At 39.8% G+C, this 26,639-nt stretch overlaps 2 protein-coding genes across 4 annotated transcripts in view; both read right to left on the bottom strand.

Annotated features, from left to right (window-relative positions):
* Positions 1-5: 5 nt before the first annotated feature.
* LOC132894315 (5'-3' exonuclease PLD4) lies at positions 6-10,158 on the bottom strand. Its single transcript, XM_060933979.1, has 12 exons — positions 10,019-10,158; positions 9,786-9,833; positions 9,607-9,691; positions 9,303-9,487; positions 8,855-9,038; positions 7,060-7,180; positions 6,846-6,973; positions 6,550-6,750; positions 2,836-2,975; positions 2,572-2,737; positions 2,317-2,413; positions 6-2,106 (listed from the first exon to the last, which is right to left on the bottom strand). Exons 2-12 carry the CDS (start codon positions 9,791-9,793, stop codon positions 1,901-1,903), a joined length of 1,521 nt encoding a protein of 506 aa, XP_060789962.1. The 5' UTR covers positions 9,794-9,833; positions 10,019-10,158; the 3' UTR covers positions 6-1,900.
* A 3,919-nt stretch (positions 10,159-14,077) lies between these two features.
* The window catches only part of cep170ba (centrosomal protein 170Ba), a 71,105-nt gene continuing 58,543 nt past the window's right edge, over positions 14,078-26,639 (bottom strand). For 2 of the 3 annotated variants that reach the window (XM_060933975.1, XM_060933976.1), the window contains exons 11-18: positions 25,025-26,563; positions 23,906-24,140; positions 20,598-20,712; positions 20,197-20,325; positions 19,997-20,085; positions 17,794-17,887; positions 17,662-17,713; positions 14,078-15,029 (exon numbers count right to left, since the gene is read on the bottom strand). In XM_060933975.1, the coding sequence (XP_060789958.1) occupies positions 14,833-15,029; positions 17,662-17,713; positions 17,794-17,887; positions 19,997-20,085; positions 20,197-20,325; positions 20,598-20,712; positions 23,906-24,140; positions 25,025-26,563 (2,450 nt within the window). In that variant the 3' untranslated portion in view covers positions 14,078-14,832. The remainder of the gene's footprint in view (positions 15,030-17,661; positions 17,714-17,793; positions 17,888-19,996; positions 20,086-20,196; positions 20,326-20,597; positions 20,713-23,905; positions 24,141-25,024; positions 26,564-26,639) is intronic. The other variant, XM_060933977.1, reaches the window with a different exon arrangement.

The following is a 26,639-nucleotide window of genomic DNA, read 5'->3' as shown; positions in this document are numbered from 1 at the left end:
ACCTCTTTATGTTTATGTATACCTTTTTATTGTGCAGACATAATTATACGGAGCATGAATTCATACAAAGGGATAAAGTACGCACATTCGTGTGTAAATCAGAAGAGTCAACACTAAATAACATAAAGGCACATAAACTTAACAGTTATTTTAAGATGGAAAATTGTGAAAATTATATGCAAATCATGCAAAGTGGCAGAACACTGGTGTTGTAGAAATTAAAACATGCTGTATATTTATCTTGGCAGTAGGTGTCGCTAGTGAACTCTGTTGAAACTCTTGAGATTTCAAGTGGTGTAATGGTTAGCACTGTCGCCTCACAGCAAGAAGGTCCTGGGTTCGAGCCCAGCAGCCAACAAGGGCATTTTCTGTGTGCTTGAGTTTGCATGTTCTCCCTACATGGGTTTCCTCCAGGTACTCTGGTTTCCCCTACAGTTAGGTGGCTCTAAATCGAACGTAGGTGTGAATGGTTGTCTCCATGTGTCAGCCCTGCGATGACCTGGCGACTTGTCCAGGGTGTACCCCGCCTCTCGCCCACAGTCAGCTGGGATAGGCTCCAGCTTGCCCGCATCCCTGTACAGGATAAGCGGCTACAGATAATGGATGGATGGAACTATTTAGTGAATCACAGCCAAGGTTTTCTGCTAAAAGATACTCCTACTCAATACGCGTTTCAGAGCCTCATTTGGCCATCACTACAGATCACTATCCACATTACATTATCTAATAAATCAGTAATCTCTCACAGCACAAGAGTATCATCAAGATCTCACGTCAAACAAATCAGACACGCAAACTAATGCAAGGTGACGGTTTTATTCATTATTGCTTTTTTTAACCTGTGTGTCTTACCCGTATTTCAAACCCTCATTTGTTCAAATACTCGAAGAGACAAAATCAGAATAAAGGCATAATAAATTTCTGCTTTCTGTTTCATTCACTGAAACTTCATTGTGCTTGCTGTGTGTGCATGCATGAGCGCGGGGTGAATCATTTTCAGTGGATGGAATCGACTCCAAAGTGTTCGGGTTTCAATCCCAAAATGAGTGAGTCAACTCTTTTTTAGGATTGATTTCGATGAGAATCGAAAGTAGGATGGAGACTCGATACGCAAGACATTAAAAATATACTGTCTAGTGTGCGTATCTACACATATCAGCCCTACTGGGTCAGGAAAATAGTTTAACTTCCTACAAGCTAATTGATATTTGATAATTCAATTACTCTATAATGAAGTTTGTTGTCGAATATTATTATCTATTTTTGTTGCAGTCCAAGTTTATTCATATCAGAACTGAATATTTGTATCGAAAAACCTGACCTACTGTTATGATTCCCATTGACTTTTTGCTTGTCCTGTCCCAGTCACGTGACGAGTGGTTATATTAATTCCCAAACGTCAGCCTCTAATGACGTCTGGTTTAAATTCAAGTGACCGGTCAAACAGACTAATAACCATCATAAGTTAATAATAAACACTACAACAGCCGTGGTTGTGGTGGGTTTTGCTTTCTGAAATAAAATATCCCAGACCCTATGTTCAGATCCATTGTTTTAAATGTTAACAGCAGTGATACTGATTATTTTCCAAGTTGCATGCATCACAACATTTATTTCTTTTCTCTATAAATGTCTGTTTATTTACTCAATAAATGCTATTCTTAAACCTGTTCATTTTGATGCTTAACTGTGCGCGCGTGTGTCAGTTCTCTCCTCATCCTTTCTTACTAGAGGGAAAAGGACTGTTATTATTATACCAATTACAGAAAGTTAATTATATGCCTTCGTATTGGTAAGCATTACACTGTACAAAGTGCAGCATTTCAATTTTGCATTCCATTCCATTTCACCTTGTGTAATAAAACCTCTTTATACTGCTCACTGACTTGATATCATCCATTTATGCTTTAGAAAAAGCACAGTCAGGGTTGTGACCCAGTTTTTCAAGGGGCACTGCAAATTTGGAGCTCCAGTCTCGGTCAAATACAGCACTTAGCTGCCCCAGTAAGGTGTCTGCAGGTGAGGGGGAATCCAAAACATCTTGGGAAACCACCAACCCGACACCAGCGGTAGTGTTGAAGTAGTCAGCAGACCAGTTAGAGGTACCTGTGAAACAAATTTGTTCAATGTACAGTTTTAGCAGATACGTCATCGAGTACTTTTAGTAAGGACAGTCTGCAGATAATAATATTCTCTTCGTTAATGATAAAATGATTAGAAAAATAACGATGCTGTACTGTTTTGTTCTTTCGCTGTCATTGACATTGTGAAACTTGTAAAGTCGTAAATTAAACATCTTTGAAGTCCAGAACTCACCTATGTATGCTACGTTATCGGTAACCATATATTTGTTGTGATTTACTCTGGTGTAGGGAATGTTAGTCTCGTTACCCGCAGGAACAATATAGAGTCTCTGTGGAATGTAAAAATATTGCATTCATATTGACTGCAGCCCAAATTAGAGTTGAAAAATCTTTAGGATTGTAAATATATGATATACTGATCTACTGTGACTGTAGCTGAAGTGATAGAAAGTATTAGAAACTCTACTAATGTTCCTGTTGATCTTACCACTTCTATCCTGATGTTGTCAGATGCAGAGTTCAGGGCACTGAGGGACTTGAGGAAGGGCAGGATGGTGGGGTCACTATCACGGCCACAACTGACCAGGAGACTCATTGTCACGTTCCTCTCAAACACTGACCGTATTAGTGCATTTTCAATAACTGGCCAGTATCTAAACAATAAACAAAAACAAGCATGCAGTCCTTTTCTTTAAAAAAACAAAACAAAAAACAAGTATCCATGATCCATTCAATTTTAATCAAGGTTTACCTGTGATGGTAGTAAAATTTAGACGCAGGAAAATATTCCATAACTGCTACATGAATGAACTGCTTTGCCTGGTGGATTACAGACAAAACTGCATCCAGGTCTTTGGTGCGTGAGTCCGGACAGAAAGCAGGAGGGGAATTCTGAGTTAAAGGGAAGAAGGAAATTGTCCGAGGGGACTAAATACAGGCCACAATACATAATATTTTACAATGTTTCTTGTTTGGACCAACTTTGAAATAGTTAATGTTAAATGTATTCACTGAGTTTTATTTTGATGAATGTGCTCAGATGTATACACTATATGGCCAAAAGTATGTGAACACCTGAACATCACATTCCTACAGTACCAGTCAAAAGTTTGGACACACCTCCTAATTCAATTTTTTTTTCTTTACTTTTATTAATTAAAAGTCACTTCATGTCTTAATGATGGATATCGTTTCTCTTTACTTAGTTGAGCGGTTCATTCCATAATATAGATTACTACAGTTGTGGAATAGTGCTATTTACTGTATTTTTATTATTTACTATTTACTGTGCGAGCTTAAATGCATCAAGGTGGCATGAAATTGCACTAATTAACTTTTGACGAGGCACATCTGTTAATTGAAACGCATTCCAGGTGACTACCTCATAAAGCTGGTTAAGATAATGCCAATAGTGTGCATAGCTGAAACAATATATGGGGTTTTTTTGTAAACACTTTTGTTTACCACACAATTCCATACATGTTCCAGATGTTATTTCATAGTTTTGATGTCTTCAGTATTGTTCTACAATGTACAAAATGGTCAAAATATAGAAAAACCTTTGAATGACTACGATTGTCCAAACTTTTAACAGGTACTGCATGCCCATCTTGAATATCCTGTTCCAGATTTAGCTCCCTTTTGCTGTTACAGTGGGGCAAAAAAGTATTTAGTCAGTCACCAATTGTGCAAGTTCTCCCACTTAAAAAGATGAGAGAGGCCTGTAATTTTCATCATAGGTATACCTCAACTATGAGAGACAAAATGAGGGAAAAAAAATCCAGAAAATCACATTGTCTGATTTTTAAAGAATTTATTTGCAAATTATGGTGGAAAATAAGTATTTGGTCAATAACAAAAGTTCATCTCAATACTTTGTTATATACCCTTTGTTGGCAATGACAGAGGTCAAACGTTTTCTGTAAGTCTTCACAAGGTTTTCACACACTGTTGCTGGTATTTTGGCCCATTCCTCCATGCAGATCTCCTCTAGAGCAGTGATGTTTTGGGGCTGTCGCTGGGCAACACGGACTTTCAACTCCCTCCAAAGATTTTCTATGGGGTTGAGATCTGGAGACTGGCTAGGCCACTCCAGGACCTTGAAATGCTTCTTACGAAGCCACTCCTTCGTTGCCTGGGCGGTGTGTTTGGGATCACTGTCATGCTGAAAGACCCAGCCACGGTTCCTCTTCAATGCCCTTGCTGATGGAAGGAGGTTTTCACTCAAAATCTCACGATACATGGCCCCATTCATTCTTTCCTTTACACGGATCAGTCGTCCTGGTCCCTTTGGAGAAAAACAGCCCCAAAGCATGATGTTTCCACCCCCATGCTTCACAGTAGGTATGGTGTTCTTTGGATGCAACTCGGCATTCTTTCTCCTCCAAACACGACAAGTTGAGTTTTTACCAAAAAGTTCTATTTTGGTTTCATCTGACCATATGACATTCTCCCAATCCTCTTCTGGATCATCCAAATGCTCTCCAGCAAACTTCAGATGGGCCTGGACATGTACTGGCTTAAGCAGGGGGACACGTCTGGCATTGCAGAATTTGAGTCCCTGGCGGCGTAGTGTGTTACTGATGGTAGCCTTTGTTACTTTGGTCCCAGCTCTCTGCAGGTCATTCACTAGGTCCCCCCGTGTGGTTCTGGGATTTTTGCTCACCGTTCTTGTGATCATTTTGACCCCACGGGGTGAGATCTTGCGTGGAGCCCCAGATCGAGGGAGATTATCAGTGGTCTTGTATGTCTTCCATTTTCTAATAATTGCTCCCACAGTTGATTTCTTCACACCAAGCTGTTTACCTATTGCAGATTCAGTCTTCCCAGCCTGGTGCAGGTCTACAGTTTTGTTTCTGGTGTCCTTTGACAGCTCTTTGGTCTTGGCCATAGTGGAGTTTGGAGTGTGACTGTTTGAGGTTGTGGACAGGTGTCTTTTATACTGATAACGAGTTCAAACAGGTGCCATTAATACAGGTAACGAGTGGAGGACAGAGGAGCCTCTTAAAGAAGTAGTTACAGGTCTGTGAGAGCCAGAAATCTTGCTCGTTTGTAGGTGACCAAATACTTATTTTACCGAGGAATTTACCAATTAATTCATTAAAAATCCTACAATGTGATTTCTTGGATTCTTTCCCCCCATTCTGTCTCTCATAGTTGAAGTGTACCTATGATGAAAATTACAGGCCTCTCTCATCTTTTTAAGTGGGAGAACTTGCACAATTGGTGGCTGACTAAATACTTTTTTGCCCCACTGTATAATAACCTCCACTCTTCTGGGAAGTTTTTTAAACTAGATGTTGGAAGGTGGCTATGGGGATTTTGCCCAAATGAGGATGGCTTCCCTTTTACGTTTTCATCATGTCATCTCAGGGAGTTTTTCCTTGCCACTGGTGCTTCTGGCCTGCTCATTAGGGACAAATTTATAAATTTTAAATGTACATCCAGAAATGAACATTGTTAAAAGTGGTATACAAATGAAATTGAACTGAACTGAATTTGCTCACTCAACCACAAGAGCATTAGTGAGGTCAGGCACTAATGTCAGGTGAGGAGACCTGGGGCTCAGTCAGCCTTCCAGATCATCCCAAAGGTTATTAAGTGGGGTTAAAGTGGGAAGCTATGGCCTCATGGTTTGAGAAGCAGCTTTAGGACCAAAAGGAATGGCTGAAGTGCCCTTGAGCAAGGCACCTAACCTTCAACTGCTCTGGATAACCCTTGGCTATTCTGGGTATGTTGTATGTCGCTCTGGATAAGAGCATCTGCTAAATGCCTGTAATGTAATGTAATGAAGTCAGGGCTCTGTGAAGGCCACTTGAGTTCTTCCACTCCAATCTTGGCAAAGAAAAATCGTAATGCTACAGCAGACAATGACAGTATCGTCAATTGTGTGCTTCTAACCTTGTGGGGAAGACCCACATATGGGGTGATGGTAACGTGTCCACAAACTTTTGGCCATATAATGCATTTCACATTTTTAGACAAATAGTATTTTGAATATACCAACATGAAAATCTTTTATACTGGCATAATAATAAAAAAAAAACATCAGAAAACAAAACTGTAACGCCAGAGCCAAAATAGAATACACAAAAATGACTACTATCTGGTTACAACCCTGGATTAAAACACCCAGACAAACAAAACAATGTTGTTCTGTTCTCTAACATGACACCATTTCATAATATTCTCATGAGACAACATAATACTAAATTAGTTGCCATGTTGCTCAATGTGAAGTGCAATAATCAGCTGCATGACATTCTTTGAGGTCACAAGTTCAGTCAAACTATAAATTGCATAATGGGTTTCATTTTTATTCAGCATTAAATAAATGACTGAATGTTAAGATGAATTTAGATGTTCAAATATCTGAATATCGGTGACCACCCCTAATTATAACTTCAGTATCCAAGTAATGTGTTTTTTTTTTTTAAATAAAGGCATCAAAACCATAGAACATTACCGAAATGTAAACTCTGCTGGGCACATCGCTAAGGTTCAGATGAAGAGGCTGGTCTTTATTGATGGATGTGTCATAAGAAGAAGGCCAGGGATCTGGGATCGTAGCATTGCTGTGGCCCATAACCCAGTAGGATTGGAAGATCTTCTGGAGGTCTGTGGCCAGACTGGTGCAGTTGTAAATCACCACTCCAAGTTCCTTCACCTTCAAGTTAAAACAAGAGATAAAAATACATCAGGTTAGTTGGCTTCAAACATGGTGCCAGGCATATTACTGATTCTCTGGATTGTCTTCTATACCTGCGTTAATGCTCTCCAGTCCATATTGGCACTGCCGATGTAGACATGTCTCCTGTCCACAATCCAAAACTTACTGTGAAGAATTCCTCGGGTCAATTTGCCAAAGTTAATTCGTCTGACATGGACTCCTATAAAAAGACAAATGTAAAGCCTCATTACAGACACAATGCAAAGCCATATGCAAATGCAGTAATCAGCATATGCACTTCATGACCATTTTCTCTCAGGACTTCCAGGTCTGTCGAGTTGGCTGCCACAGAGGGGATGCTGCTCACGGCTCTCACGGACACGTTTCTTTTTGGCAACACTTTTAATTGTTCCATTATGTCGCGACCCTGTAGCCCAAACACACAGTAAAATACATTAACAATACATTAAGTCAAGCTGTCACACTTTGTATTGTGTCTATTACCAAAGAGTACTTGCACAGTCACAAGGTAATAACACGTGTAATAGCAAGCTGCTAACATAATACACCTTATACCACAGCACTGTTGAATTCCTGATTAGTCAGAAGGTATTCATTCATTCATTCATTTTCTAGGCCAGCATGGCTCAGTAATAGAGCAGGCTGTAATTCACATCACAGGTTTATATTAAAAGCACTCTTTCTAATACATTTTCTTTTTTATCGGAACAGCTTACACAGGGATTTATATGCCAAGCCACATATTATTAACATCAAAATAAAATCACTTGATAATACTATAGCTGTACACCAAATTTCATCAAAACCCATTCACTACTGTTTGAGTTATGTTGGGAAAAGACAAAAATCAATCCTGGATCCGCATACATATCTGGATGTGCATCAAAATCTAATCAGTTGTTCCTTGGCCCATGGCCCACCTTTCTTCAAAATTTCATCAAAATCCATTCACTACTTTTTGAGTTACACTGGGAACAGTCAAACAAACAAACTGAGGCGAAAGCGTAACCTCCTCCAACAAAGTTGATGGAGGTTTCTCATCTCATCTCATTATCTCTAGCCGCTTTATCCTGTTCTACAGGGTCGCAGGCAAGCTGGAGCCTATCCCAGCTGACTACGGGCGAAAGGCGGGGTACACCCTGGACAAGTCACCAGGTCATCACAGGGCTGACACATAGACACAGACAACCATTCACACTCACATTCACACCTACGGTCAATTTAGAGTCACCAGTTAACCTAACCTGCATGTCTTTGGACTGTGGGGGAAACCGGAGCACCCGGAGGAAACCCACGCGGACACGGGGAGAACATGCAAACTCCGCACAGAAAGGCCCTCGCGGGCCACGGGGCTCGAACCCGGACCTTCTTGCTGTGAGGCGACAGCGCTAACTACGACACCACCGTGCCGCCCCGGTGGAAGTTTAAAAAAAAAAAAAAGATGGGACTTATGGGGTTTAGTTTTTAGCTAATATCATACCAGTTTCAGGCTTAGTTTCTTGTTTACAGCAGTTATAAATGAGAACATGACCTAACTTGTTTTGCAGACAGTCCATAACATTAAAAGTAACTGGATGAAAATGGCTGAAATGTATATACTGTAGTATCATTCATTTTTAGCAAATTGTTCTGTCTGATCTGTGTGCGGCCACATCACACCACTCCAACACTGATTAGATTTGACGAGGTGTTCTGCTTTTCATTCAATATTACAAACAACCCTAATACAAGCCAAAAAAAAAAAAAAACATTACTTACATTACAGTTACCATATACGAGCGTTATTTTTATCCAAGTTAAATATTGGGGGCAAACTTCAATTCACAAGATGAACACTAGCAGCCTGTGCAGGTTTTAGATCATTGGGGGGGTCAAAAGCTAATTACATGTAGGACCAATTATGTGTAGATACTTGCAGGATATCCCATTTGTTCCTCAGTACAAGATGAGCAGTGGCATAACATTAAACGCATTAGTTTCATAATTGCTCTGCTGACAAGGCTACAATAATGAATTCAATTTCCAGGAGCTCGATTTGACCAGTCTGAGACTGACAGTATATAGCAAGGTCACTACTCACAAATTGGTCAGTGGAGGACTTGACTCCGATGTCCTCACCAGTAAGAGACCAATAGAATGATGCTATATCGATCTGCTCGGTCGCTGTAGACAGAAGGTCTTTCCATGCCTTGTACAGCGGTACTCCAAAAGTGGCATTGGGTCCATAATCCATCCATAAAGGAATACTCTCAACCAGAACAATCCTGTCCAACGAAAAGATACTTTTGAAACATGAACAGACTACAGTTGGAATAATACACTCATGGGGTGTATTATTTGAACTGATTGCAGGGAATATGCATTAAAAGCAATATGAAAACGTCTGACTGTATTTGTCCGCAGTGTGGTTCAGTATTGTGGCCTGATGGGTGATGAACAAATTGCTTCTGCTAACGTTCCACTTTGTACTGAAGATTTAACTTCCTCAGAAAGAGATTCTGATCATTTCTGCAGGGATATGACCTCACCTGCACTCTTCACCATGATCACATCGCTCAGCATGTGGCTCTGGTCGATGCGTGGTATTCTGATCGACAGCTTCGTTAATCTTTTCCTCATTTTTCATCTCCACTAGCAAAGCAATGGCAAGTAAGACCCCTAGGATAATCAAACATCCCATGGCCAATAGCAAAGTTTTAAGTCCACTCGGGCGCTGTAAAATACATGAACATAGCTAAAGGTAAGAGTCGAAAGAAAATAAGCAATGTTTTTAAATTAACTTGGAAAATTCCAGTAAGAAAAAGATTTAACCAAAAATAACACTTTCCTTACCTGCTTTTTGGGAACATAATTATCATGTAAAGATGTGTATGGAGAGGACAATTCATGAGCCTCGCGAAACGTAGATGAACATGATCTGTACAAATTAAAAAGTCACCCTAATCAGCATAATATTGAATCAACTGTCACTAGATTTCCTCCGATATAATAAAAATGAACAGAAAACTTACGAATACATGATGACAGCAGATGTCTAGTCTAGGCCTGCCTTTCCTTTCCTGTGAATTGGTCACAAGCAATAGTGTAATATTTAAAGTCTCTTTACTCTTCCTCTTTTTCAGTTCTGCTTTATATTTGTGTCAAACATCTGATGTACCCAGAATTCACTTGGGTAAATACATCTGTCCCGTTCTTCTATTTACAGTAAGATATTACACCAATTTTACATCTCTCCATTCCATACCTTAAACAGACTGTTCAGTTGTTCATGTTTCACACAGTTACATTCTATAGAGCACAGACATGTTGTTTGTTTGTTTTTTTGACAACAGGATGCCTTTATATTTGTGTTTAATCTCTGGGGAAATTCACCCAAATTCTCTGGGCTTTCCAGAGACCAACCACACACAAACAGTTGAACAGCTTTGCATGAGTCATTTGTAGGTGCTCTCATTTCATTTTTTTGAGAGGGGGGGAAAAAAAGTCCCTTGAAAGCACTCAAATGTACACCATATCAGACAAAGTGACAAATCTATGACAAAAGCAATAAAAGTTAGGAACCTCAAGCACAAATCATTTTCATTTCGGTTTAATTTGGAAAAAATATCCACAGATTTACATTATATACAAAATAACCATTTTGGAAAAAAAATACATACTGTAGGTAGATCACAATGAAGATCTTACATTATTACAGCACTGCCTCAAAAGGCTTTTACATCAAACCACTGAATAAATTCAAAAATGTATTGCTAGAATGACAAAACATCACAACCTGTCTGAGGTTTTCAGACGTTTTCTTCTGTAGTTTGGCTTTGTAACGAAGACGTGCTCTATATCCGGAGAGTTTCAGTATCTGACAAATCAGCTTTCAACAAATAGTTGGTCATGACAGGAGTCTTAACCTTAAACAGCCCCTTTGTTTGTAAGCGTATTCATCTCTCCTATAACATATGTACCTTTAATGCATTTCATATTTAAACAGATTAAAGCAGGTCTTAGTTAAGAGTGTGCACATTTACTGGGTTCAGGCTATAGTCAAACCTTTCCCACCTCATATCCACCCATTTTAAATGACAGCATGTATAATATAGATTTAAATACATTCTGTAAATGAAAATCATCTGTTCACTATAAAAAGGAAGTGAAAGCAATCTGATCTTAAATCAGGACCAGGACACAAGAGACACACTGTCAGTGCAAACAAACATCATTCCATACATACTTAGCTTTTATACACATACTAGATGTTACATACCTCAAAGAAGCTCAGTGAACTGTTACACGTTCATCTTAATCACAATAAATCATAAGCTGCTATCAGTGAAGGCTCCTAGAAGATATTACAGAAATAATAGTAGCATACTGCTGAATTATTGCCTTGATTTGTAAGTTTCGGTTTCCTTTTCACAGTGGATTTAAGATTTCTCAGTAAAATGAAACTGATCAAGGATTTACTCGGTTTTAACACGGTAACATGGAAAAAGGAAAAGGTGGTGGTAGAGACAGCTGGAACTGCATATTCCCGTTGTACCAGAACACTTTGGTATTATTTAACAAGTGATAGCTTTAGGTATATACACTCACCGGCCACTTTATTAAGAACACCCACACACCTGTTGTTTTATGCCGTTATCGAATCAGCCGATCCCTTGGCAGCAGCACAGTGCATAAAATCATGCAGATGCAAATCAAGAGCTTCAGTTAATGTTCAGTTCAAACATCAGAAAGGGAAAAATTGTGATCTCTGTGACTTTCACTGTGGTATGGATGTTGGTGCCAGATGGACTGGTTTGAGTATTTCAGAAACTGCTGATCTCCTGGGGTTTTCATACACAGCAAGTCTCGAGAATTTACACAGAATGGTGTGGAAAACAAAAAACATTGAGTGTGCGACAGTTCTGTGGGTGGAAACGCCTTGTTGATAAAGAGAGGTCAGAGGAAAATGGCCAGATTGGTTCAAGCTGCCAGGAAGGACAGAGTAACTCATACACTACCGTTCAAAAGTTTGGGGTCACCCAGACAATTTTGTTTTCTCCATGAAAAGTCATACTTTTACCACCATAAGTTGTAAAATGAATAGAAAATATAGTCGAGACATTTTTCTGGCCATTTTGAGCATTTAATCGACCCCACAAATGTGATGCTCCAGAAACTCAATCTGCTCAAAGGAAGGTCAGTTTTATAGCTTCTCTAAAGAGCTCAACTGTTTTCAGCTGTGCTAACATGATTGTACAAGGGTTTTCTAATCATCTATTAGCCTTCTGAGGCAATGAGCAAACACATTGTACCATTAGAACACTGGAGTGAGAGTTGCTGGAAATGGGCCTCTATACACCTATGGAGATATTGCACCGAAAACCAGACATTTGCAGCTAGAATAGTCATTTAGCACATTAGCAATGTATAGAGTGGATTTCTGATTAGTTTAAAGTGATCTTCATTGAAAAGAACAGTGCTTTTCTTTCAAAAATAAGGACACTTCAAAGTGACCCCAAACTTTTGAACGGTAGGGTATAATCACGCTTTACAACCATGGTGAGCAGAAAAGCATCTCAGCATGCAACAGCAGAAGACCACATTGGGTTCCACTGCTGCAGCCAAGAACAGGAATCTTAGAATCAAGAACAGGTTCCTGTTAAAGTGACCGGTGAGTGTATTTTTCTCTTTCAAATTTATACACAATATATCCATCCATCCATCCATTTTGGCATATCACTTCAGTGATGTGGCTGCTCTGACGGCTTCAGCCATCAGTGTCTCTCGGGAAGATTGCAGTAGTAGTTTCCTGTTGCCTTCTACTGGATTATTATAGAGGTTTTCTCCTCTCAACCATTCACACGGAGCACCCAGAGGAAACCTATGCAGACCATGCAAACTCCATACACAATATATGCACAACCCTAAATCAGACAGAATTAGGACGGTATGTTGAAACTGAAAACCATGATTTGTAAATAGTCTTTGACCTGTATTGCACTCAAAACAATAGAACAGCACATTATTTGATGTTTTACCTCATGAACTTTTTTTTTCTTGAATAAACACATTTCAAAAAAGTTGAGATGGTAAACCATTTACCACTTTATAATGTTGCAATTCCTTCTCAGACACTTAAATGTTTATGGACTGAACACACCAAGTGATGAAACATTTCAGGTGTTCTTTTGTCCCATTCTTCCTGCAAACAGGTCATAAGGTGTGCAACAGTACGGGGTCGTCGTCATATTTTTCATTTCAAAATTCGCCGCACATTCCCTATTGGGACCAGGCACCCTCTTCTGCCACAGCCATGCCTTTGTAATGTAATGTGTGCAGAATATGGTTTTACATTGTCTTTTTGAAACATCTCTGGAAAAGATGTCATCTTGAAGGTAGCATATGTTGCTCCAAAATCTCAATGTACCTTTTCTGCATTAATGCTGCCATCACAGAAGTTACCTTTACCAAGGGCACCGACACAACCCCATACCATGACAGACCCTGGCTTTTGGACTTGTTGCTGGTAACAGACTAATGGTCCTTTATTATCTTTGGTCCAGAGCACATGCTGTCCATTTCTTCCCAAAAAAACCTGGAATACTTATTTGTCTGACCACAATATACATTTCCACTGTATGATGGTCCATCCCAGATGCCTCTGACCCAGAGAATTTGACATTAAACATAAGGCTTCCTTTTGGCACAGTAAAGTATTAACTGCCATTTGTGGATGTAATTCGATATTGTGCTCGACAAAGGCTTGCCAAAGCAATCCCGAGCCCATGTGGTTACATCAGCTATAGACGAATGACGGTTCTTAACGCAATGCCGCCTGAGGGATCAGAGATCACAGGTGTTCAGCTTAGGCTTGTGCCCTTGTCCTAAATTCCTCCAGATTCCTTGAATTGTTTAATGATATATTACACACACAGAAGAGGGTGAAATATCCAAACCCCTTCCTATCTTTCTTTGAGGAACATCTTAAACATTTCAATACATTTTCTCATGCAGTTCTTAACAAACTGGAGACCCTCAGCCTATCTTTGCTGCTCAAAGACTCGGCCTTTCCTGGATACTGATTTTGTACTAAATCATGATTACAATCACCTGTTGACATCACCTCTTTCAAATCACATCATTATATAATTGCTTTACTTCATTACTAGCCCTAAATGACTCCTGTCCCAACTTTATTTGGAATGTGTTGCAGGCCCGAAATGCAGGAATAGTTGTATATTAACAGTTAAAATTAAGTTGACCAGACAAAACATGAAATATCTTGGGTTCATACTGTCTGCAATGAAAAACAAGTCAAAGTAAATTCAGAAAATCACTGCTTTCTTTTTTATTTGCATTTTCCATACCGTCCCAACTTTTTCTGATTTGTGGGTTTTAAATATTTTCATATTTAAAATCAACCAGCACATGTAATGATTCAAAAAACAAGGAATTTCCATTATTATGTTGAACTTGTAAGGACTACAATCATTACAGACAAGAAGAGAAATTCAGAATGACAATTCAACTGGTTTGGTGTAGTGTATTTAAAGTAACTGGCTTTCTAGTGTTCAACAGAAAAATTCATATGAATCAAAGTACATACCTCACTATTTGAGACAATGTAATAAAGAAAAACCAAATACATCCCTGTAATACATTCTTTAATGATCCGTCCATATAAAACACCCTAAATAATGTTTAATGCTTTTTTTTTATTTTACAAACCTATCAATCACTGAGGGAATAACAAAATGATCAAACTGAAATACAGTGTCATAAATATTATACAGTACATGAACGGCACTCATTGAAGTGCCTGTACCCAATCTGCTAGTACTTCCAATCACTAGATTTGGATCCTCATCTTGTATTGCCATGCAAGAGGTGCTCTTTCATTCACTCGCTCACTCACTCTCACTCACACAAAGTGCAAATGCCCGTATTAATACCGAACCCCAATCTTAAGGCTAATAATAATTAATTTTTCATACCATTGGTCACTTGTGTACAAATGAGCAGCTTTAGTAGACATGGCATACAGAAACATAGGAGACGAAGGACTTCCTTACTCCCATACTACAGAACCCTACCATCATTCCCTCTACCAAAGCGTCGAGCACTGGTTAAGGATCCTGAAGCCCTTGGAGAAGCAGTGGCTCTCCAATCTCTGGAAGAACCTCTGACACTGCTTAGACCTGCTGAAGAGTGGCTTAATACAGGCGAAGACTTGACCAGATTTACATTTCCACTGGGCTCAATGACTGTGTTGATGACTGCAGAAGAAAGAGATTGGGGTGTATTTAGTATCATTGATTTACAGTACCAGTCAAAAGCTTGGACACCGCTACTCATTCATAGTTTTTTCTGTGTTTTGACTGTTATACTGAAGACATCAAAACTATAACATATGGAACATGTATGGAACTGTACGGTAAACAAAATCTCATCTCATTATCTCTAGCCGCTTTATCCTGTTCTACAGGGTCGCAGGCAAGCTGGAGCCTATCCCAGCTGACTACGGGCGAAAGGCGGGGTACACCCTGGACAAGTCGCCAGGTCATCACAGGGCTGACACATAGACACAGACAACCATTCACACTCACATTCACACCTACGGTCAATTTAGAGAGTCACCAGTTAACCTAACCTGCATGTCTTTGGACTGTGGGGGGAAACCGGAGCACCCGGAGGAAACCCACGCGGACACGGGGAGAACATGCAAACTCCGCACAGAAAGGCCCTCGCCGGCCACGGGGCTCGAACCCGGACCTTCTTGCTGTGAGGAGACAGCGCTAACCACTACACCACTGTACCGCCTTATTTGCAAATTATGGTGGAAAATAAGTATTTGGTCAATAACAAAAGTTCATCTCAATACTTTGTTATATACCCTTTGTTGGCAATGACAGAGGTCAAACGTTTTCTGTAAGTCTTCACAAGGTTTTCACACACTGTTGCTGGTATTTTGGCCCATTCCTCCATGCAGATCTCCTCTAGAACAGTGATGTTTTGGGGCTGTCGCTGGGCAACACGGACTTTCAGCTCCCTCCAAAGATTTTCTATGGGGTTGAGATCTGGAGACTGGCTAGGCCACTCCAGGACCTTGAAATGCTTCTTACGAAGCCACTCCTTTGTTGCCCGGGCAGTGTGTTTGGGATCACTGTCATGCTGAAAGACCCAGCCACGTTTCATCTTCAATGCCCTTGCTGATGGAAGGAGGTTTTCACTCAAAATCTCACGATACATGGCCCCATTCATTCTTTCCTTTTCACGGATCAGTCATCCTGGTTCCTTTGCAGAAAAACAGCCCCAAAGCATGATGTTTCCACCCCCATGCTTCACAGTAGGTATGGTGTTCTTTGGATGCAACTCCACATTCTTTCTCCTCCAAACACGACAAGTTGAGTTTTTACCAAAAAGTTCTATTTTGGTTTCATCTGACCATATGACATTCTCCCAATCCTCTTCTGGATCATCCAAATGCTCTCTAGCAAACTTCAGATGGGCCTGGACATGTACTGGCTTAAGCAGGGGGACACGTCTGGCACTGCAGGATTTGAGTCCCTGGTGGCGTAGTGTGTTACTGATGGTAGCCTTTGTTACTTTGGTCCCAGCTCTCTGCAGGTCATTCACTAGGTCCCCCCGTGTGGTTCTGGGATTTTTGCTCACTGTTCTTGTGATCATTTTGACCCCACGGGGTGAGATCTTTTGTGGAGCCCCAGATCGAGGGAGATTATCAGTGGTCTTGTATGTCTTCCATTTTCTAATAATTGCTCCCACAGTTGATTTCTTCACACCAAGCTGCTTACCTATTGCAGATTCAGTCTTCCCAGCCTGGTGCAGGTCTACAATTTTGTTTCTGGTGTCCTTTGACAGCTCTTTGGTCTTGGCCATAGTGGATTTTGGAGTGTGACGGTTTGAGGTTGTGGACAGGTGTCTTTTATACTGATAAAAGAGTTCAAACAGGTGCCATTAATACAGGTAACGAGTGGAGAACAGAGGAGCCTCTTAAAGAAGAAGTTACAGGTCTGTGAGAGCCAGAAATCTTGCTTGTTTGTAGGTGACCAAATATTTATTTTACCGAGGAATTTACCAATTAATTCATTAAAATCCTACAATGTGATTTCCTGGATTATTTCCCCCCATTCTGTCTCTCATAGTTGAAGTGTACCTATGATGAAAATTACAGGCCTCTCATCTTTTTAAGTGGGAGAACTTGCACAATTGGTGGCTGACTAAATACTTTTTTGCCCCACTGTACATATCATTTCCATAACAACTCATACACAGGTAGTTGTATTGACCGACAAACAAAAGATGTATAGTGGTTGATATGGTGAAGTTTTCTGTTAGATTTTGTTTATTTAACATTTACGGAAAGTGTCTCGAGCACATTGTAGGAGTCAGCAAGTTTTCCACCACAAGAACAGATTCAGGGCAAAGGAGGTTGTGATTTTCCGGTTTCTTGGTAACATGGCAAGCTGCATGTTTGTCTTATTAACTTCAAGAGAAAGAAAAAAGAGAAACTGCTAAAACACCAACTGTGTAAAGCTGCTGTAAGATGTGATAGCAGGAACTAACTTGTCTTGTGGATGTTACACAGCATTAAATACAACTATAAGATATAACTGCATGACGTTGTTCATTAATAAATTAAAAATGGTCATCATTGGCAAATAGCTGTTGTACAAGAGGAATAAACCGCATAGGGACATGCTGTTATAGGGAAATAATCCATTTTAAGGTGGTAACGACCCTCTGGCCACGCCACCCTGTCATGGATTATTTTCCAATAACAGCATGGCCCATGTTTTTTTATTCTTTACATATCACACTCTTTAATCGAGCGTCCAAATCATGCTTGAAAACCACAAGAGAGAGAAGTGACAAATACAATTCACTCGCCTTCTAACCGCTTCTGGATTCCCCTCAGATCTCGGATAATAGACATGATTTCCTAAATAAGAGAAGTAGTGTGTTAAGAAATTAAAGGAGCACAAATACATGTCCAGAAAGTAGACCGAAATATAAACAAACCTTGTTTGGATTTTCCAAAGGTGGAGAATCAGCAGCAGCATCAAGCATTGTCTCCATTTCCTCCCACACCTCTGTCTTATTATGGAACAAAAGCCTGAAAGCATATAGAATAAAAATTTGAATGTTACCAAGACCTTTAACAAACAGATGCGTTCCAGAGGCCTGGTTCTGTCACTCATTTAACAAGCTTACTGCTGTCCACAAAAGGGGACTATTAAAAAAAAAAATAATAAAAAAAAAAAAATAAAAAAGGTGTTTCCTAGTCAACAAAAATGGACAAAACTGGCTTGAAGCCAAAGCAGTAGTAAGGTCATGGAAGTGATCTATAACTAGGCATGTAACGATTCACTCAATTCACGATATTCAGCTCATGATTTGATTTTCCCCAAAATATTAAAAATAAATGAAGAAAATTTTATTCCTGAAAAAAGACACCACCACAAAACAACTCTTCCCCAGGTTCGATCGTTTTTGTTTTTTTAATGTGTTTTTGTGGCATTAGAGCTGTAATATTTCCATCTATGATGAAGTCCTGAGTATTCCTGCCATTCTATGTTATTTCGCCCTCTGCTGTCTAAGCAATGCAATTACAGTTAGGAAAATCATTACATAGCCTGATGATAGTCACAATTAATTTCGTATCTTGATTTATCATTGCACAATACATCATTACATGTCTATCTATAAACACTAACAGTGTGACTTTCATGGTTGTAGTGTTATTGCACTGTAATACTGGAACATGGACCCCGATAAGTTATGATGCTGATGGCCAGCAAGTGGTGGACTAGAATGTTGCAACCCGCCAAATCTGTGCGTAATACAGCAGCAATAATACCACAAAGATATCACAAATACAGCACGCGCGCACACAGCTGCGTTCAGGCAGCCTGTCCTTGCTGCCTAGTCTAAATGAATCATTTGGTGATCAACGATTAGGAAGTTCATATGTGGAAGTGGAGAATGCTGTATTCAAAAATCCATCTAGCGCCACAGAGAGCTGCATGACCGCACGGCTACCAACCAGCAGAATGAGAAGTGTTTCAGGTCATGCCACCTGGAAACACACCACTAAAAGCTAGCCACATTTAATTTCATTACATTCTAATGCACAGCTTTAGTTTCATTATGCGCTGCTACAAGTTCGAATAGATCACTCAAACACTACCATTAAGCTTCAATTATTGTAGTCTATAATGTTGAATGTTTTATTCAATTAAATATAGAAACCCAACACATTCAGGCATTTTTTATTTTTTTTTAATTAAAAATGTATTGTGGCACCACCATACCTTATTGCATCGAATTAGAATTTTGTGAACCTTTACAGCCCTAATTATTTATAAGGTTTAGTTATTGTATAATGTATAAATAGTACTGCTTATACCACAGTGCGGTTATATTCTCGAATCTGACTGGTCAAAAAGGTGTGCGTTATATTCTACTATTATAGTTCTGGCTGTAACATGAATAATAAATTATTACTAAATGCGCTCTCTAATGTGTTACTGCTTCTAAACTAACAGCTCATATGCAGGGACGTATGGAAGACTAATAATAATAATAAGAAGAAGAAATGTGCTGCTGTTTAACAAAGTAAAACGTATAATCGATGTGGTGACATCTTTTGTTAGCAGACATCTATTGATCATTAATGGAAGGAGTCCCAGGTGTAAGTGCTTTGTGACAGTCATGGAGCCTTGGAAATGTTCCCAGCTCATGAAAGTCTTCAGGACAGAGGAGTTTACACTTTCTGGTTCATCAGTAAATTGGCAGGCTGCGTTTGTGGTTCTTTTAATAACCCTTTGATGCACAACCTGGGTCAAAAGTGACCTGGCTGAGTTTTTATTTAAGCTGGGATTGCTTAGCTTGCGCATCAAAGGATTAAAAAAAAAAATTAAAAAGAAAAAGAGGAAGGGAGGGAGGAATGAATTTATGTCTAATGTAGGTGAGAACAGGAACTAATGCATTTCTTGGATGGCATACAAAATTAAATCCAACTATAACCTGTTAACATGTGCAATGTGTTGTTCATTGATAAACATGGTAAACACTGACAAATCGTTATGGTACAATTAGAATAGCACTTTTGACAAATTTTATAATGCGCAATATACTGTTTTTTTTTTATGCCTCTAGAATTTAACTAAAAGCAAAACGTATTTCCGCTCATCAGATATGCAGCCGAACTACAATAACGTACTTGATCTTCTCAGTCAGTTGCTCAGTGTTTTCTCGGATAGCCATGGAAAGTTGCGAGACAGGATTCAGCATCGAATTATCCAGAGCAACCTGAAGCCAAACAGAAAGAATGAAGTGCATGCCTCCAGACAGAGAATGTGGAACAAAAGGACAGAAAGACAGTAACATGGGAAAAATGATGGTCTGCAAAAGTTAAAATACCTGTTCCTGTTTCCAGCTCTGGTGTTTGAGCCCTTGATCACCAACAGTCTGCTCAGGATTCCTGCACACAGCTGAACTTTGTCGAACTTTAGAGTGGTTTATGCTGGTCTCAGGAATCTGTTGCCGTAACTGTAAGCCCATTAAAACAAACGATACATAATACCCTTATGTGCGGTCATGTGGAATACACACAACTGGTCGACCATAATAGAAAGCTAAATTTCTTGCATTTAGCCAGGCAATGCCATTGATAAAAGCATGTTTAAAAAGAGACAACACAAACAAAGGAAATAAAACAACTACACAACTAAAGTATCTTAAATAACAATTTAAAAACAATTCTAGAAAGTTTCTGGGAATGGGAGATAAATGCAAAAGACTACAGAAAAATGAAAGGTTACCTCCGTGCAAGCAGATGCATCAACAGAGGCGGTATTCGGAGTTTCACCATCACCAGCAACATTATGAATTTCCTGGGCCAGGATGGCCAAGTCTTTAGCCAGGTCCTGACTCAGCCTACCACAGAATAAACAAAGCTGGATTAAAGTAATTAAATTATTTAAACTAAAAATTGTACAGCGCCATTTGTTCAGATACTTCAAATTGGCAGGAATATTTTACAAAATCAAGTACTCAATAATGTGATCAAATAATTGATCATTCAGCATTTGCAAACTGACTATAGCTAAATAAATAAAACCTAAAAGGCTTTTGATAAAAGTACCGATGTTTGTGTAATTCGTTTAATTTGTCTACCTATCTTTCACCATTTAGGTTACAAAATGTTATTAAACTTGGGTACAATAATTTTTAAAATCCCCATTTCATCCCCAATTTTGGTCTGGCCAATAGGCTATTTGCAGGAATTGGTCACATGTCAATCTTCCCCATTAGAGGTCTGCGCGGGTCGGATTTTTCAGTCCCGCTCCCGCCCGCATTGTGCAGTCCTGCTCCCGCCCGCAAAGAATTATGATTTTCAGTCCCACTCCCGCCCGCAAAGAATTATGATTTTCAGTCCCGCTCCCGCCCGCAAAGAATTATGATTTTCAGTCCCGCTCCCGCCTGCCATATTTTGTCCCGCTCCCGCCCACAAATCCCGCATGATGCAGACGTTCGCGTTATTTCTCAGGAAAGTTCTTGTCTTGACACAGCGTGATGGTGCCCCGCCCCCTACTTTAAGTGGATTTGAGCATAAATATCTACAGCTCACGTTTGTTATTATTTATCTTGTTTCTGAATGTTGAAATGGCAGCATGTAGACCTAATAATAATAATAATTTAAGTAGGCTAATCATTTAAGTATGCGCTCTCCCGTGGTGCGTCTCCTATGAATAATTAGTGTGAAAGGAGAGATGGATCGCACTCTTGAACTTATTCTTTTAGTTACATTTCTTTTCAGTTGTTTTTAGCAGCAGAAGGAGACAAACGTTTCGGCTGTTGCCTTCGTCAGTGTCTCTAATAATAATAAACAATAAAAAAAAAAGACAGGCGAGCACGTAATTCCAAGTGGAAATTTGGTATATTTATTGTTCAGCCATACAAAACATTAGGCTAACCCAGTTTACATTTGTAAAGCATTTCTAACTAAAATGTCTGATTTCAGGACTCTTGACTTTTTAACGGTAAATGTACCTCTTTTTAAAGCAGCACTTACTTTTGAAGCACTGTGAGCTTCAGTAGAAGAGCTCTGCTCTTCTGCCATGATCGGAGATCTCAAACACGGAAGAGGAAAGGAATCGGAAACGTACGAGAGATATTTATCCTCTCCTGGATCAGAATCAGAATTCTGATGACCAGCTCATCTAAGGTGTCATTGAGGCATCATGTTAGTGTGGGTCACTGGAGGCTGGGTGTGAACGGCGAGTCATTAGAGTGATCAAAGGATTGCCCGTTACGGTGATCAATGGCAAATTTAAGATGCCATTCCTCATTCAATCTGGCAATCTGACCCTCTCTGCAAATTTAGGCATCTTAAAATGTTTTTATTAATGCCAAATAAAATATCCAGCACAAATTATATATGATAGACAAATTAATAATTTATAAATTTTATTTTAAACACGTTTTTAGTTAGCGGGACTGCAGCTCATCACCGCTCCCGCCCGCATATGTGCACTCCCGCTCCCGCCCGCATATGTGCACTCCTGCTCCCGCCCGCAATGAGCTTTCAAAATTTGTCCCGCGCCGCACTGCTTTGCGGCGGGTCCCACGAGTCCCGCGGGACTCCCGCGGGAGTGCAGGGCTCTATTCCCCATAGCAACAAGCCCGTGGTGGGCAAGCTAACTTGACATTCTTTGACAACCATAAGAGTTTGACTGGCGATGCGAAGCAATCCATTTCTATAATCGCTGTTTTTACCTTTTCTACGGTCTTTTTTTTTTTTTTACCCGAATTTTCGTGCGTACTTCAAAAAAGTTTGTGGTTTTAATTTCTGTCATAAGTTAAAGCAAATCATTGGCCATAAAAGAGGGTTGTTTTTTTTTTTAAATCTGCTTCTTATTGGCTAAAAACACGTCTACAGATATATCTATATTTATTTTCAAGAATCTTCACGCATTAAGCAAATGATGAAGGTAGAAAAGGAGAAATTATAAGTTATAAACATACCTGAGAAATCCGCCACTTTGCACGTGAATTTCTTTCAGCGGCAACCAACTTGAGTCCTAAAAATTCTCTTTTATGGCCAATAATTCGCTTTAACTTATGACAGAAGTTAAAACCACAAACTTTTTCCAAGTACACACAAAAATTTGGGTCAAAAAAGACCGTAGAAAAGGTAAAAACAGCTATTACAGAAATGGATTGCTTCGCATCGCCAGTCAAACTCTTATGGCTGTCAAAGAACGTCAAGTTAGCTTGCCCACCACGGGCTTGTTGCTTTGGGGAAAATTGACACGTGACCAATTCCTGCAAATGGCTGATTACCCCCCATCACACATCAACCAACCAGGGAGGGTGGGGCTAACATGTGCCTCCTCCAGGAAACATGAACCCAACCTCCACATCTTTTCAAAAAGGTTCTTGCAGCATCACAGGGCAGAGTAATTTATTAATTTAAATTAAGATGAAATTTTTAATTTGGTATAAATACAATGGTGATTATAGGAAATCACGTGCACTGAAATTTCTCGATAATCACCTCGAGTGACTCAGCAAAATGGCGTCCAATCACCGTCAACGTAAGTGAAAAAGAATTAAAAAGTTATGAAAAAAAATGCTGTTCCTAAAAGCACTAAAGATTCTACAGTTTGGTCTTAAACGATTCAAAGGTAAGATGGAATTGTGATTTATTTTATTCATTCAAAAACAAAGGTATTTTATGTGACTCAGCACAGATAAGTGACAAGTCTGCGCCACGCCTTTATTACATTTGTATGCCTATTTGAAGTTTGAAATAATTTTTTTAATACGATTTAAAAAAAAAAAAAAAAAAAATCACCTGTGTATTTATTCTAAAATAATTATCTGCCTCAGGCTCAGTGAACATCGGTGAATAATAACCTCGACTTCGCCTCGTTGATTATTCACCGATATTCACTTCACCTTCAGCAAATAATCGTTAAAGATCATCACTATAAATCATTAATCATATTAAAATTAATTTATTTAAATCTTAGGTTATCCATTACTAATGTTTGAGTCCTTGACTTGAAATGCCAATCCTCTTTCAAAATAGTTGATAAACCCTAAGACTCCCTTTTTTAGTTACCTGGCAATCTCCGCACTATGAGTTGTCCAGTTCTGGAAATTGTCACTCTCATGTCCCTCGCCTTCAGAGTCTCTGCTCCTGGATGGAGGCTGAACCTGGTCAGAAGTCTGGGTTCTAGAGCTGTGCAAGGCTCCTGAATGGTGGGAGCGTTTATGTTTAGCGATGCTATGGTTAGATTCATACTCTTCCTCTGAAGTGGAGGCGTAGTCTGAGCCCTTCTGACGTCTCCTGGAGCCTTGCCCCAAGGAATTTCATTAAAAAAAGAGGAGCACCAAAGGCGAGTAGGAGTAGTAAAGAAAAGGTAAAGATGGAGAAGGAAAAGGAAGAAACCAAATATGAGAAAAAACCCATGTGTCAGAATGCCAGGTTATACTGAAAAAAGGGGTTTAAAATGACCACAAAGTGCTCACACAGTCAGTTTTCAAAATATGTCAGTCCACTGAAAGTAGCACTTTAACTGGTATGAATATCAAAAGATCAATTAGTACTCAAAACCCATTCAATTAGTAAACTGGAGTGCGTTAGTTACTGGCCTAGCTGTACAAAACAAGTAGCACAGAATCACTAGGTCAGTTACTTGGAAAAAAATAAAATGATATTAATCCACAGGTAGTGTAAAGGATAAAAATCTTGGTAATACTATTTTAAGGAACACCCAAGTGATTAAGGTCTTCGTTCATAAATACATGCATTACTACACAACTAGAGATCTGTTGTGAGGAAAGATTAATAATTGCATTACTGGTTGTGACAATATGCAAGAAACGCTTTACTAAATCCTTGTTATGCAAAGTATTGAACATGAATTAAGGCAAATTTGAGTTACTGGTTCATGCTCAGTAGTTTTTATAATGAGTCTTTAATAAAATGTGTAGTAATGTAGGTATTTACAAATACAGACTAAATAGTCTTGAATTTGAGTAATTACATAAATAGCAATACATTAACCCTTTATGTTCCTTAAAATGAAGTGTTCCCAATACCTTTTCCAAACAGAAAACAAATCCTCCCCCAAAATACTAGACAGACAATCTCAAATGAAAGTAGATAAAAATATAAACGTATAGCGCATGAAAACTTTTATTTTTATAATAATTAAAATGGCAGGGTCATACTTACTGGCTGTACTGCTGGTATATTTTGCACTGCTGGATCGCCCACGGATGATTGGTTGTCTGACTGTTGTCCCAGAACTCCTGTGTGTACCAGTCTTGAGGTCAGGTACTGAAGCCTTACGTGCTGAAAAACCAGACTCTGCCTCTGAGCGGTTGGAAAAGCCAGTCCTACCAGCTGAGGACTCCGTCTCACTGGGTGCAGTGAAAGAGCTGGTTCTCCTTCTCGGCATAGCCAACATGTCCAGCCTAGAAAGCTTTTTACTCTCCTGGGTTCTGGCAGAAGATGAATTGGCATCCGAGTTCTGAGAGGTGCGGTCAGTCTCTGTACTATCATTGTCGGATGCGTCGCCGAGGCGGGCACGGCGTAGCATGGACGTCCTCGTAGGTTTTGGTGCAGAAAGGCTGCCAGAGCGAGCTAGCACTGAGGTCAATGTACTTTTGAGGGATCTCCTAGAGCTTTCATTCTTAAGGGGGATGGTGTACTTTCTCTGAACAGGTTGGGAGCTGGACTCCTGGTCTGAAACAGCACCAGACCACTGATGCATGGGGGACCTCTGAGAGGTCTTACCTGATTCCTTATAGTTACTGTCTGCTGAACTGAGCCTGTACTTGCGAGACTGAGGATCTCCAGATGAATTCTGCTCTTGAGCACGCTGACTAGCAGTTTTTCTCCCTTTCATCAGCTCACTGAGGATCACTGGCTTTTTAGGGGCACAAGTGCCAGAATTTCTACCACTACGCTGACTGACTGTACTGGATGTGTCTACATCTGATTCCCCAGAAAGCGAGTCCTCCAGAGGGCAGGGGACACGGTTGTGCTTCTGCACTTGGAGTTTGGACTCTAAAACAGCGAGCACATTCTCTGTCTCTTTAAGGTAAGACTGAGTGTCTTGGTTGCACACACCTTTGAATGCATTTGTATCATTGCTAGGTTCCAGACTTGTGATATGGGGCAATTTCAGAAAGTGAATGTCGTCACTGGACCGATGTTTGGTAAAGCTCTCTTGTCTCATGAGCGACACAGTGTTTTCCATGCACGTAGCAGCATCCTTACCAGATGGAGAAACACTGGAATCACCAGACCTGCGGTTGCCGTGCTGTTTAGTTATGGTGGCTGTAGAGAACTTTGTGGTAAAATCTTGATCCTTTGCCACTTTTCCCGTCACTACATCTTCCTTAGATGATGTCTCGGCCTTAACCTCTGACCAAGTCCTTTCTGTTTTTCCAGTGCTAGTTTTTCTATCCTGCTCTATGATGGAACCATCATCTGATTTACTAGCGTCACTCAGACTGTCTGGATCTAGATCATCCGTGACGTACAGTTTCTTATCTTTTTGCAGTGAACCTTGTATGTTCCTCTCCACAGGGTCATATGTTGGGTAAGATTCTGGCTGTACATGAATACTAGGTGGTGGCACTTGCTCCTCCACTCTTGTGGGCAACTGAGGTAGAATTCGTCGTGCTCTGAAAGCCTGGCCGTCCTCTGCCCCTGTGCTCTCGTTGGTTCGGTTATGCATAGACTGAGGGATAATTTGTCCAACTCCTGAACAACGGGTTAAAAAAAATTATCACTTTGAATAAAGTGTGGTGTAAAAATGAAGAATAAGAACGTCTTGCTG

Source organism: Neoarius graeffei, chromosome 11 (genome assembly GCF_027579695.1).
Source record: "Neoarius graeffei isolate fNeoGra1 chromosome 11, fNeoGra1.pri, whole genome shotgun sequence".
NCBI lineage: Eukaryota > Metazoa > Chordata > Actinopteri > Siluriformes > Ariidae > Neoarius > Neoarius graeffei.
The sequence above is the reverse complement of the archived record's forward strand: the minus strand, read 5'-3'. Positions and strand labels throughout refer to the sequence as shown.